Source organism: Phoca vitulina, unplaced genomic scaffold (assembly GCF_004348235.1).
Source record: "Phoca vitulina isolate PV1807 unplaced genomic scaffold, GSC_HSeal_1.0 scaffold3, whole genome shotgun sequence".
NCBI lineage: Eukaryota > Metazoa > Chordata > Mammalia > Carnivora > Phocidae > Phoca > Phoca vitulina.
The window spans coordinates 36969846-36983201 of NW_022589706.1; the positions used below are offsets into that span (position 1 = coordinate 36969846).

The 13356-nt window shown below is 39.9% G+C and overlaps 1 protein-coding gene across 1 annotated transcript in view; it reads right to left on the reverse strand.

Annotated features, from left to right (window-relative positions):
- SCFD2 (sec1 family domain containing 2) overlaps positions 1–13037 on the reverse strand; it is a 430884-nt gene extending 417847 nt beyond the window's left edge. The window contains exon 1 of the mRNA XM_032400353.1: positions 12073–13037. Coding sequence (XP_032256244.1) covers positions 12073–12907 — 835 coding nt within the window. The 5' untranslated portion in view covers positions 12908–13037. The remainder of the gene's footprint in view (positions 1–12072) is intronic.
- Between the last annotated feature and the right edge of the window lie 319 nt (positions 13038–13356).

Below are 13356 nucleotides of genomic sequence, written 5' to 3' on the forward strand. Positions count from 1 at the left end.
GCATGGAGCACTGGGTGTTATGCACAAACAATGAATCATGGAACACTATATCTAAAACTAATGATGTAATGTATGGGGATTAACATAACAATAAAAAAATTAAAAATAAATAAATAAATAAATAAAATAAAATAAAATTGATAAACTCCTAGCCAGACTTATCATAAAGAAAAGAGAAAGGACCCAAATAAATAAAATCATCAATGAAAGAGGAGAGATCACAACCAATACCACAGAAATACAAACAATTATAGGAGAATATTATGAAAAATTATATGCCAACAAATAATCTCAGCAATCTGGAAGAAATAGATAAATTCCTAGAAACATACAAACTGCCAAAACTGAAACAGGAAAAAATAAAAAATTCGAACAGACCCATACACAGCAAAGAATTGAATCAATCAAAAATCTCCCAACAAACAAAAGTCTAGGGCCAGATGGCGTCCCATGGGTATTCTATCAGACATTTAAAGAAGAGTTAATACCTATTCTTGTCAAACTATTTCAAAAAACAGAAATGGAAGGAAAACTTCCAAACTCATTCTATGAAGCCAGCATTACCTTGATTCCAAAACCAGACAACAACCCCATTAAACAGGACAATTACAGGCCAATATCCCTAATGAACATGGATATAAAAATTCTCAACAACATAGTAGCAAATCAAGTCCAACAGTACATTAAAAGAATTATTCACCATGATCAAGTGGGATTTATTCCTGGGCTGCAGGGGTGGTTCAATATCCACAAATCAATCAATGTGATACACCACATTAATAAAAGAAAGGATAAGAACCATATGATCCTCTCAATAGATGCAGGGAAAGCATTTGACAAAATACAGCATCCATTCTTGATAAAAACCCTCAACAAAATAGGGATAGAGGGAACATACCTCATCATCATAAAGGCCATACCTACAGCTAATATCATCCTCAATGGGGAAAACCTGAGAGCTTTTTCTCTTCAGTCAGGAACAAGACAGGGATGTTCATTCTCACCATTGTTACTTAACACAGTACTGGAAGTTCTAGCCTCACCAATCAGACAACAAAAAGAAATAAATGGCATCCAAATCGGCAAGGAAGAAGCGAAACTTCACTATTTGCAGATGACATGACACTGTATGTAGAAAAGCCAAAAGACTTCACCAAAAAATTGCTAAGCCTAATACATGAATTCAGCGAAGTTGCAGGATACAAAATCAATGTACAGAGACCTGCTGTGTTTCGATACACCAATAATGAAGCAGCAGAAAGAGAAATCAAGGAGTCAATCCCATTTACAATTCCACCAAAAACCATAAGATACCTAGGAATAAACCTAACCAACGAGGTAAGGGACACCTGGGTGGATCAGTCGGTTAAGCGTCTGCTTTTGGCTGGGGTCGTGATCCCAGGGTCCTGGAACCAAGCCCTATGTCAGGCTCCCTGCTCAATGAGGAGCCTGCTTCTCCCTCCTTTCTGCTGCTCCCCCTGCTTGTGCTCTCTTACTCTCTCTTTCTCAAATAAATGAATAAAATCTTTAAAAAAAAGAAGTAAAAGATCTGTACTCTGAAAACGACAGACCATTTATGAAAGAAATTGAAGATGACACAAAGAAATGGAAAAACATTCCATGCTCATGGACTGGAAGAACAAATACTGTTAAAATGGTCTATACTACCCAAAGCAATCTACACATTTAATGCAATACCTATCAAAATACAATCAGCATTTTTCACAGAGCTAGAACAAACAATCCTAAAATTTGCATGGAACCATAAAAGACCCCAAATAGCCAAAGTAATGTTGAAAAAGAAAAAGCTGGAGACATCACAATTCCGGACTTCAACCTGCAGTCATCAAGACAATATGGTACTGGCACAAAAACAGACATATAGATCAATGGAACAGAACAGAAAACTCAGAAATGGACCCAGAACTATATGGTCAACTGATCTTCGGCAAAGCAGGAAAGAATATCCAATGGAAAAAGGACAGTCTCTTCAACAAATGGTGTCGGGAAGACTGGACAGCGACATGCAGAAGAATATAGCTGGACCACTTTCTAACACCAAACACAAAAATAAGTTCAAAATGGGTGAAAGACCTAAATATGAAATAGGAAACCATAAAATCCTAGAGGAAGGGTATCTGGGTGGCTTAGTCAACTAAGCATCTGACTCCTGATTTCCGCTCAGGTCATAATCTCAGGGTGCTGAGATTGAGTCCCACATTGGGCGCCGTGCTAAGCATGGAGCCTGCTTAAGATTCTCTCTCTCTCTCTCTCTCTCCCTCTGCCCCTCCCCATTGCTTGCATGTGCAAGCTCACTCTCTCTCTCAAAAGAAAAAAAAATCCTAGAGGAGAACACAGGCAGCAACCTCTTTGACCTCAGCCATAGCAAATTCTTACTAGAACTATTGGGACTTCATCAAAATAAAAAGCTTCTGCACAGTGAAGGAAACAATCAGCAAAACTAAAAGGCAACCTACAGAATGGGAGAAGATATTTGCAAATGACATATCTGATAAAGGGTTAGTATGCAAAATCTATAAAGAACTTATCAAACACAACCCCAAAAAAATAAATAATCCAGTTAAGAAATGGTCAGAGGATATGAAGAGACATTTTTCCAAAGAAGACTTACAGTTGGCTAACAGACACATGAAAAGATGCTCAACATCACTCATCATCAGGGAAATACAGATCAAAACCATGGTGAGATATCATCTCACATCTGTCAGAATGGCTAGACTTAACAACACAGGAAACAACAGATGCCAGTGAGGATGTGGAGAAAGGGGAACCCTCCTACACTGTTGGCAGGAATGCAAGCTGGTGCAGCCACCCTGGAAAACAGTATGGAGATTCCTCAAAAGGTAAAAATAGAACGACCCTACGACCCAGCAATTGTACTACGAGGTATTTACCCAAAGGATACAAAAATACAGATTCGAAGAGGCACATGCACCCCAATGTTTATAGCAGCATTATCAACAATAGCCAAACTATGGAAAGAGCTGAAATGTCCATCAACAGATAAATGGATTAAGAAGATGTGGTGTATATATACAATGGAATATTACACAGCCATCAAAAAGAATGAAATCTTGCCTTTTACAATGATGTGGATCGAGCTACAGTGTATTACGCTAAGCGAAATAAGTGAGTCAGAGAAAGACAAATACCATATGATTTCACTCATATGCAGAATGTAAGAAACAGATGAATTTAGAGGAAGGGAAAAAGAGGAGGGGGGGAAGCAAACCATAAGAGACTCAACTATGGAGAATAAACTGAAGGTTGATGGAGGGAGGTACGTAGGGGACGGGATAAATGGATGATGGGGATTAAGGGCACTTGTTGCAATGAGCACTGGGAATTATATATAAGTGATAAATCACTAAATTCTACACCTGAAACCAATTTTACCATATATGGTAACTAACTAGAATTTAAATAAAAACTTGAAAAGAGGGGCCCCTCAGTCGGTTAAGCATCTGCCTTCTGCTCAGGTCATGATCCCAGGGTCCTGGGATCGAGCCCCGTATCAGGCTCTCTGCTCAGAGGGGAGTCTGCTTCTCCCTCTGTGCTTGCTCTCTCTCTCTCTCAAATAAATAAATAAAATCTTAAAAAAAAAAAAAAAACTTGTAAAGAAAAAAAATTAGGAGCCCTCACAAGAACTTACTCACACTGCAGTATGGCTAAAAAGACAGAAATGCAACAATAGCACTTTCTACATTTCACAGACAATATTTTTGGGTTGTGTATATTGTCTCTGTGTTGAGATAGAGCTACTGGACTCCCGGAATTAGTATATTCAAGAAGTCACTTCCTTTCTGATTCCCCATTATTCATTCTCAAGTATCTGTGATTGTCTTTCATTAGTTTGAGATGTTTCAGTATTTGATTATATTTCTGTCTTGTAGAACAGGATATTTATTATTCCTAATGTTCCCTTCTATGTAGATGGACAACAATTAGTACAACACTCTTGAAATTGCTTTACCTCCTTCAATCAATCACTTTTACCCTGGACTATCAGGTTCTGCTCTACTTACTCTTCCTAATATAGGTTCCGCCCTTGGGAAGGGTAGGGGGGGAAAGACTTGCTCTGGTTCCATCTTCCTGCTGTGTGGGTAAACCTTTCTACTCTGGGATTTGGTATTAGGAAGCTCACTTGTCCATAGATATAAGCCACATTCCTTAATTGTTCACTGTATCTATAATATAACAAGTATTTTGGCCTCCACCTGACAACTTTTTATCTCATATTCAATTGATTCAGACTTTGGATGGGGAAAGGAGTGTTAGTTATTAGATCTCTAATACTACTCTTACTAGTACTACTAACACTACTATTTCTAAAACCACCTATGGCTGCCTCACATCAGTCAAATCTAGTACAAAGGGTGTATATTAGATACTGCATACTAGTAAAAAGCCTGCTTAAGAATGCCATTTACCAGGTAGGACTTTGCAGGGGAAGCTGTTGGGGGTAGGATAATAATAAGGCACTACATATACAAGTTTACTCAATAAATACCTTTCCCCACACAGAAATGTTAGATAAGAGAACCATGTAACATTCATTATATTGCTCCTAACTTGAATCTACTCCTACCTTTCCCATCACAGGGCATAGATTCTGAAATTGCCCAAGCTAGAACACTTGGCATGTCTTCTCTTAATCCTCTACCATTATATCAGTCACCACTCTGTTAATTCTCTCACCTAAATACTCAACTACTCTTTTCTTCACTCTTTCTATTATTGACTCAATTTAAACTCACATCATTTCTCACCTAGATATTACAGTAGCCTTCCGATCAATCTCCACAAGTCTTGATTGTGGATGTTGTTTTACAACTGTATGTTTTTTGACAAAATTATGCACTAAAAATGATGAATATTACTATATGTAAATTATGCTTTAATTTAAGCAAGCAGAACAACAACAACAAAAAAACCCATCCCACCGGAGTCTGACTCACTTCTCAGGTTACACTTTGGAATCAATACATCTATTCACCACAATGTCCACAAGAGAACTCATTCAACAGGAAATGTGTACATGCACTTTGCCTGACTAAAAATTTGTTAAGACTCCTCACTGAGCATGAAATTTAAGGCTTTTGTAATATGGCCCCAACCTCCTTCCTCATCATCCCCATCAGGCTTCCTCATCTCTTACCATTCCTTCATGCATTCCAACCCTCATGCACCTTAAGCCCTAAGAAAAAATGATCTAAAAAAGAATTCCCAGAACAACCTGTGCTCCTTCTTACATCTTTGCACATGTGGGGAGCTTTTAAAAGAATTCTGATTCTAGCCTCTGCCCAGACCCATTTTTAAGAATCAGACTTTCTGGGGTGGTTCAAATATGAAACGAGGTTGAGAACCACTGGTCTAGAAATGGCCACCCCTTAAAAGAGAATTTTGTACCTAAACCCTATGAAGGCACATATCATTCATACTATAATTTGCTGAGCTTTGTGCTTCTTCATTTGACTCTGAGTTCCTCATGGACAAGAGCCTTGACTGCGTTTTACATCAACACTTCTCAAACTTTACTGTATATGCAAGTCACCTAAAGATTTATTAAAATACAGATTCTGATTCATAAGTCTGTGGTGAGGCCTGAGATTCTGCATTTTTAATTAGCTTCAGCTGAGCTAGGGCTTCCAGTCCCCAGGATACACTGAGTAGTGAGGCATTATGTCACTATCACCTAGCACAGAACCTGCATATAAAAGTTGCTCAAAAAACATTTATGAAATGAATAGGTATCATCCATACCATTCTTCACACTTTCCTAAATAACCAAAATTGTAGTAATCTTGCAGGATCAGATAGGAGGAATCTCGCTTATTCTGCCTTTTTTTTTTCTCTAGGTATGACAGAATATAGTTCCTGACAAATGGTTAATTCTAACCAACTCTCATTGCCTTTAGTGGCAGGTAAGAGATCAGGTAAGAGAATTCTTCTGGGTTATATGTATGGAAAATCATTCTCGTATTTATACTCTTAGTCTTATATACTTATGGAGAAAACATATTTGAAGTAATAAAACTTAAGTAATTTTATTATTTTTTATTATGTTATGTTAGTCACCATACAGTACTTCGTTATTGATGTACTGTTCCATGATTCATTGTTTGCGTATAACACCCAGTGCTCATTGCCTCCTTAATATCCATCACCGGGCTCACCCAGTTCCCTACCCCCCTCCCCTTGGAAACCCTCAGTTTGTTTCCCAGAGTCCATAGTTTCTCATACTTCATCTCCCTCTCTGATTACCCCCCTTCATTTTTCCCTTCCTTCTCCTAATGTCCTCAATGCTATTCCTTATGTTCCACATATAAGTTAAACCATATGATAATTTTAATTTTAAATGCATATCATTAATTAACAAAAGTAAGAAACATTTCTCAGTGCATTTTACATACCAGGCACTGTTTCAGGAGCTAGATGTGTTAACTTATGTTATACTCTCAACAACCCTGTGAATAGGTATCTTGATTTTACAGATCAGGAAACGGATACCTTCAAGGTAGGCACTTGCCCAACGAATTATGACTAGAAAGAGGCAGAGCTAAGCCTACCATAACTAATCACTCATGCTTATTACACAACCTAGATAGTAGTAGCAGCTACCATACATTGAGGATCGACCTCAATCCCCTCACTCCTTCCATGTATGATCCCGTATAACATAAGTCTGATCATGTCACATCACAGTTCAAAACTCCCCAAGTTTCCTATCATACTTTGGCTTTTACGTAAGTCCTTACTTTGCCCTACAGTGCACTGCCTCTGCCTATCTCTCCAACTTCATCTCCTCCTGGGGCAAGCTGAAGGGACCCACGCTGGCCTCCTACTGCTCCTCAAACATGTCAAACATATTCCCACCTCAGATCCTTTGCACCTGCTGCTGGGTCTTTATGTTCTACACCAAGACAGCTATATGGCCTGCTTCCTCTCTTCTTTCCATCTCTGCTCAGATGTCACATCCACAGAAAGGCCTTCCCAAACTATGCTATCTAAAATGGAAACCCTATCACTTTTTAATCTTACCCACTATATTAGTTATACATTGAATGAATGAATGAATGATTTCATATCCTTCCAACAGCACTTTAAGGTCACTATTTTACCCTGTTCACAAATAAGAAAACCCTCAAAAGGTTCAATGAAGATCAAACAACAACTAAGTTACTAAGCCAGGACTTGAAATTATTATACAGGCCTGGATCTAACACCAGCCATCTAATCAGAGCCTTAAAGGGCTTCTAAATCATGTCTCACACTTATGTTTATTTTAAATAGTATCCACTGAACTCTAAAATGAAGATATTGCTTGATTATTTTGTATTTTGTGGAAAATCAGATTTGGGGAAGAAAAAGTCACTTTTCTGAACACTACGGCAGCACCAGGGCCCAACAACTGTGTTTAGTCTCCGAAGCTGCTAGCTTCTGGACACCCTAGCAGCAGAATCTGTACTATTTAGGACAAGGCTTCTCAAACTTTTCTCTGTAGTAACATATATAAAACGGATTATGAGCATAAGCTCTGGAGTAAACTGCCAAGGTTCAAATCCTGACTGCCACTTACTAGCTGCGTGATCTTGGGCAAGCTACTTAACTCCTCAATTTCTCTGCTTCCTCATCTGTAAAATGGGGATAATTATAATACCTCAAAAAACTATTGTGAAAATTAAAAGAGCTTAGATACATAGAGTGCTGAGAAAGGTAATATGTTCTCAAATGTTAACTATTAATAGTCTCAAATTTCAATACTTTAACAAATAATATACACACCTTAAAGCAAATATAAATGCATCACGGTATCATAATCCCAGGAATAGGAGCCACCCTTTGTATTGGCAGTTAATCTTTAATTGAATTGATTTAACTTAAAAGTTTACATGAAACTAAAATTCAGAAGAATTGAACCAGGAGAAGAAATTTAATTCCCAGGGTTACTGCCACCTCCTATCTTTTTATTTTGGACTTGAAGCACTCTAGTCAATCCTAAGAGCCAAAAAAGAATGGAAAGGAAACCAGACTCAAATCTTTTAGAGATTCATAAATCACATCTACCTAATTTAATTTAATTTAATTCCCCTGAAACAAATCAGAAGCCAGAACAGTCCATAGAATATCCCCTATGCAAACATGCCTGACGTACTCTGTCTGCCCAGACACAAGCTTCTGGGTGGTCTACACAGGGTAAAAGTAAGCCAGATCATAGCAAACAGACATCAGCGACCATTTACTTCTCAAATAATTACAACAAACTTTCTATGTTTTTAAGTGCTGAGAGCTTATCAACTGCTTCAGGAGAGCAAGGAAATTGTCTATCTTGTTCATCACTGTTTCCCTAGACCTGGAACAATCCTGGCACACAGTAGGCCTTCAATAAATGTTTGCTGAAAAAAATAAATCAAATATTAGACAAATTAATATTACTTTCAGCAAAGATGATGACAAGAAGATGAGAAAGAAACTTGTCTGTACTGTAAGGAGGATGTTAAGAATGTTGGATATTTATGAATTGTTGGAGGTTATTCTTGATAGTGCTAATTTTACATCTAAGAAGATATATAAGCATATAAATCTTTTAATGGTAAATTATCAAGGATGTTAGCCAAAATATTTAACAACTAATAATAAAAAGTTAACATGTGTTTATGGATATTCACACCTAAATCAAAACCTAAAAATATATTTCTTTTTGATCTCTATATTAAAACTGCTGTCAAGTAATTTAAATTGAAATTCAGACCATTCAAGTCATTCCAATAATTCCCAAATCAGCTTTTAATTTTTAGAAATTGTTGGTGTAATCTTTGGTTTGCTGCAACTATCACTGGCTAAACAATGCACTAATCTAAGTCACAGTTTGATGTAAGATCCACACCAAACTCTTGTAACAGCTTCTCTATTAAATTCATTGTTATGACTCCCCAGCTCCTCATGCTTGTTACATTCAAGACAGATCAGAAAAAAATTTGAGCATGGTGATCAGGTATGTTCCTGGACATCAGAGTCTGGACCAAGGACAGAGAGCACCCATGACGACTGTAAGGCCACCAAACCACCTATACCACCCCATTCAGTTCGGGGCCACCTTGGAGCACTTGTGGAGTGCTGCATCTCCACAACCATCACAACCACCCTTGCTGCCTCGGTACCCTCAGCAGCTCTGGAGGACCAGCTGTGTCCACACCAGCACTCTCCTAGGCCCTATTGCTCTTCTCCACCAGGCAACAGCATTGGGTGACTTGTAGTCCCAATAAGTAGAGGATTTCTCTTTACTCAATAATACAGAAGAATTTTAATGTTTAAAAATTTTTACACCACAGCCATGTACCAACTGAAAATCAGCCCTGAATATTACCAACATGGGATGATAACACTATGTTGAAACATCTTTGACACAAATGAATCATTAATCTGTTCATCTGGAAGATAGTTTGAGTGGTTATTCAAAAGGTATCCATTAAAAAGAACTTTAATTTATAAGTTACTAGGACCATAGGAACAAACTAATGCCAATTAGGGGAACAGAGTAGCTAAAGAAAGTGGTCAGGGAAGGCTTGTTTGAGAAGCAGAAATCTGAGCAGAGATTCAAAGGAAGTGAACAAGAAAGCCATGTAGATACCTGAAGGAAGAACATTCCAAGCTGAGCTGCAGAAGAACTCCAAAGGCCCTGAGGCTGCAACATACTTGGCATGTTAAGGGATGGCCAGGTGGGCAGTGTGGTGGGAAAGTAATGTGTGAGGGGAGATCAGTGGGAGACGAGGTAGGAAAGCTACACGCAGGCAGGTCACGTATGGCCTTGAAAACAATGGTAAGGAATCTGGATTTGACAGTAGGTGTGATAGAAGGCTGTGGGAGGGCTGTGAGCGGGCTGTGAGCAAACAAATGACATGTCAGATTTACATTCTGATGGAGTTACACAAGAAACTATGTATCTGTATATCTTTTGTGCATCTTTTATTTTCTTCTTATTATTTTTAACTCTGAATCCTCTACTCCGCTGTGTCAGATGCTGCTTTGAGACTGAGTAAAATGAATCCTGATAACTGAACACTGGATTTGGCAATATGGCGGCCACGCGTGATCTTGACAGAGGAAATTGCTGGGAAGTACTGCGGAGGGGAAATCGTAACTGAAGTGGAATTGAGGGAAAATTGGAGCAGATGATTGCAGAGATAGCAAGTATGGACAACTCTTTCAAGTTTGCTGTAAAATGGAGCAAAAAATAAAACAAGTTGGAGGAGCATGAGGTGTTAAGGAAGGAGATGTTACATTCCATTTGTATGTTGACCAGGAAAATCCAGTAAAAAAGATTTTCTGAAATGATGATCTAGGAACAGGGTAGGGTATGTGACAGAGGTCAGTCTATGAGGGAAGTGAAAAGGGAGAGGACCTAGTCTGCAAAGGTGAAGAAGTTGGCATTAGATAGTAGCAGGGACAGTACATCTCTTTTTAATACAAAGGAAGGGGGGCACCTGGGTGGCTCAGTCGTTAAGCGTCTGCCTTCGACTCGGGTCATGATCCCGGGGTCCTGGGATCGAGTCCCACATCGGGCTCCCTGCTCGGCAGGAGGCATGCTTCTCCCTCTCCCGCTCCCCCTGCTTGTGTTCCTGCTCTCGCTATCTCTCTCTCTCTGTCAAATAAATAAAATCTTAAAAAAAAAAAATACAAAGGAAGGGAAGAAAAAATGTTGTACAAATGTACAAAGGCTGGTAATTTGGTGATGGGAAGATATGAAAGTTTTCTGATGGCTTTTATTTTCAAGAATCATATACAAGGAAGGCATGTCAAGACTTAAAAGAGCTGTTACCATGATGCTGGAGGGCCAGGACATTAAAGTCTGCCTAACTGAAGTCATTGGGGGGAGGGGGGGAACAACACTATGTGACTCTGATTAATTATTAAACAATGTCATATTTGGGGCATAAGAAAGTAGAAGTATAAACAGTATATACCACACACTCAAAAATTCAGCAAGCATAAACTCCTCAGGTGATTTTAATTCTCTAGTTCTGGGATGTTACAATTTTTACTTATACTTAAATCACAATGACAGACTAGACACCTGTTTTTCCAGTCACATGATTAAGCTTACATCTCAGTATTACCACTTAGCTTACTACTTTATGATCTGAAAATTAATCTTATAAGGTCAAAAACTCAAATACAGCTATTGTGGGTTTTTTTATAACTTCATTCTACTTTTTTTCCAACCTACTAAGGAGAATGTTTACCTATGTCAGCTTCCTGATCATTCTCCCTGAATTTGGGTGTGGTCAGACTATACTACTAGCAGCGCTATATCTACCTAATTAGAGAACAATAAAGGTGACCTTTGACAATATGCACATGTCACTATCAGAAAGTGTTTTTTCTTCATCTATTTTAAGGATTATGTTTGTTCTCTATGCATATAAATAATTGATACATTATTAAAATTTGAGATGATCTACCCAATCTTCAGTAGAATGACAGCTAAGAGTAAATCAATGAACATTTGAAAGTATTTTCTACAATTGTATTTAATCTCAATTTCTGGTGATACTTCAAGTTTATTAACACTCATTTAAAGAAACCTAAAACTAAACTGTCTATGATAATTTCATGTATTGTTGTACAGTTTTCCTTCCACTGGTTCATCTGTCAACACCTCTCCAACAAATTAGAGCCCTCTTATGCAGGATTATTGTAAATACTGACATCTGCACATTTCTAAAAAGTACCCAGGTGTACAGTTCTCAATGTCAGCATAATTTCTCCAATATCTTTGGCTAGATGTAGTTGTTCAACAAAACAGTGCGTGTTAAAGATGTATTTACCCATTACAGCATCTAACGAATTAACGAATTGTAATGGGTAATTTGCTTGACTGTATTCCACTCTAGATGACAAACTCTATGAGATCAGGGACTGTGTCCATCTAGCTCATCTTTGTATCCTCAACTTGACATACAGTAAGAGTCAATAAAATATATGCTGAATCAGTGAAAGTCCCAGAACCTTGGAGGTTAGGTTAGGAAGACCCATAGCAATTCCACTTACCCGTGAGATCCAAAGTTCTGTCTACAAAGACCACTGATGCCCTGCCTGTGGCAGTCTTCCTCCTGTTCTTGGCAGGGCCATAATTAGCCAGATCTGCAGCGATGATCCGACTGAGGGAACCTACAGCAAAACACTCCTCCCGCACCCCTAAATGCTCACACAGAGAACTGAGGCCTGACACCAGGCACCTGATCTGCAGAAGCAGCTCAGGGGGCAGGGCGGTGGCATCCACCTCACTCAGGCTTCCTAGCCTCCTCTTGTCTGGTCGGGCACTGTTAAGGAGATGCACATCCTGGGGTAGCAGTGGAAAAAGGGAAGCAAAGGCTGGAGTCAAGGCAAGGTGGGGAGCAACAGGTGCGAGCAAAAACGGGACGTGCAGCACCTCGGCCGTGTAGTTCATATTGCCCATCCACTCACACAGTTTCTCCTCCAGTTGCTCGAACACCGGCTGCCCTTCCAGCTCCGCCGCTGCAGCCGCCGGCACGTGATTAGCGGTGAGGTGGACAGCGTGGTTCACGGCTGTGACCACCACACAATACTGGAAGTGACTGCGGCAGATGATATCCCGCAGGGTCTCCACGGTCCGGCCTTTCAGCAGGCAGCTCAGCACAAACACCGCCTTAGGCTGCTCGGCTCCACCACCGACAGCTGCGGGCTCGAACTCCCGCAGGTGACACGCAGGATCTCCCACCGCCTCCAGGAGTCGCGTGGATCCGCAGCCCCAGTGCAAGCTCTCCGCGCAGGCGGCGTCCAGATAGACCAGAGCCCATTTCACTTTGGCCAGCACCTGCTCCCAACCTTGCTGGGTAAAGGAGAGCACTCCCGGGGCGCTCATGATTGGGGTTCGCAGAGTCGGGACACTAGAGTACAGGAACTTCTTTTAGAACTCACAGCTTCCGGGAATTGGGCTCCTTGACGCTTTGACAGTCAACACAGTACACGTGGTGCTGCCTCCGACTTGTCCAGTGTCGGCGCACATTGATGACGTAGACGGAGCGTGATTGGCTAGCGAGGAGAACGCGGGGAAGGACGGTGGGGCTGGGAAGAAGTGGGCAGGGCTCCGTCGCTCCCGGCTGAGTGGAAAGTTCTGTGAAGAGCTCAACTGTTTTCTTTTCCTCTCCTTCACTGTGCTCGGATTACCTTTCCCTGCATCTTCAGAAATCTCGGGAATAGTGAAAGCTATTCCGAAATTTATTATTTTCTTTGGGTCTGAACACATCTCTAAAAGTCGTTCTGCCCATCTAAACTAAGAAACGCCAGAGAAGATAAAAACAACCAAGTGAT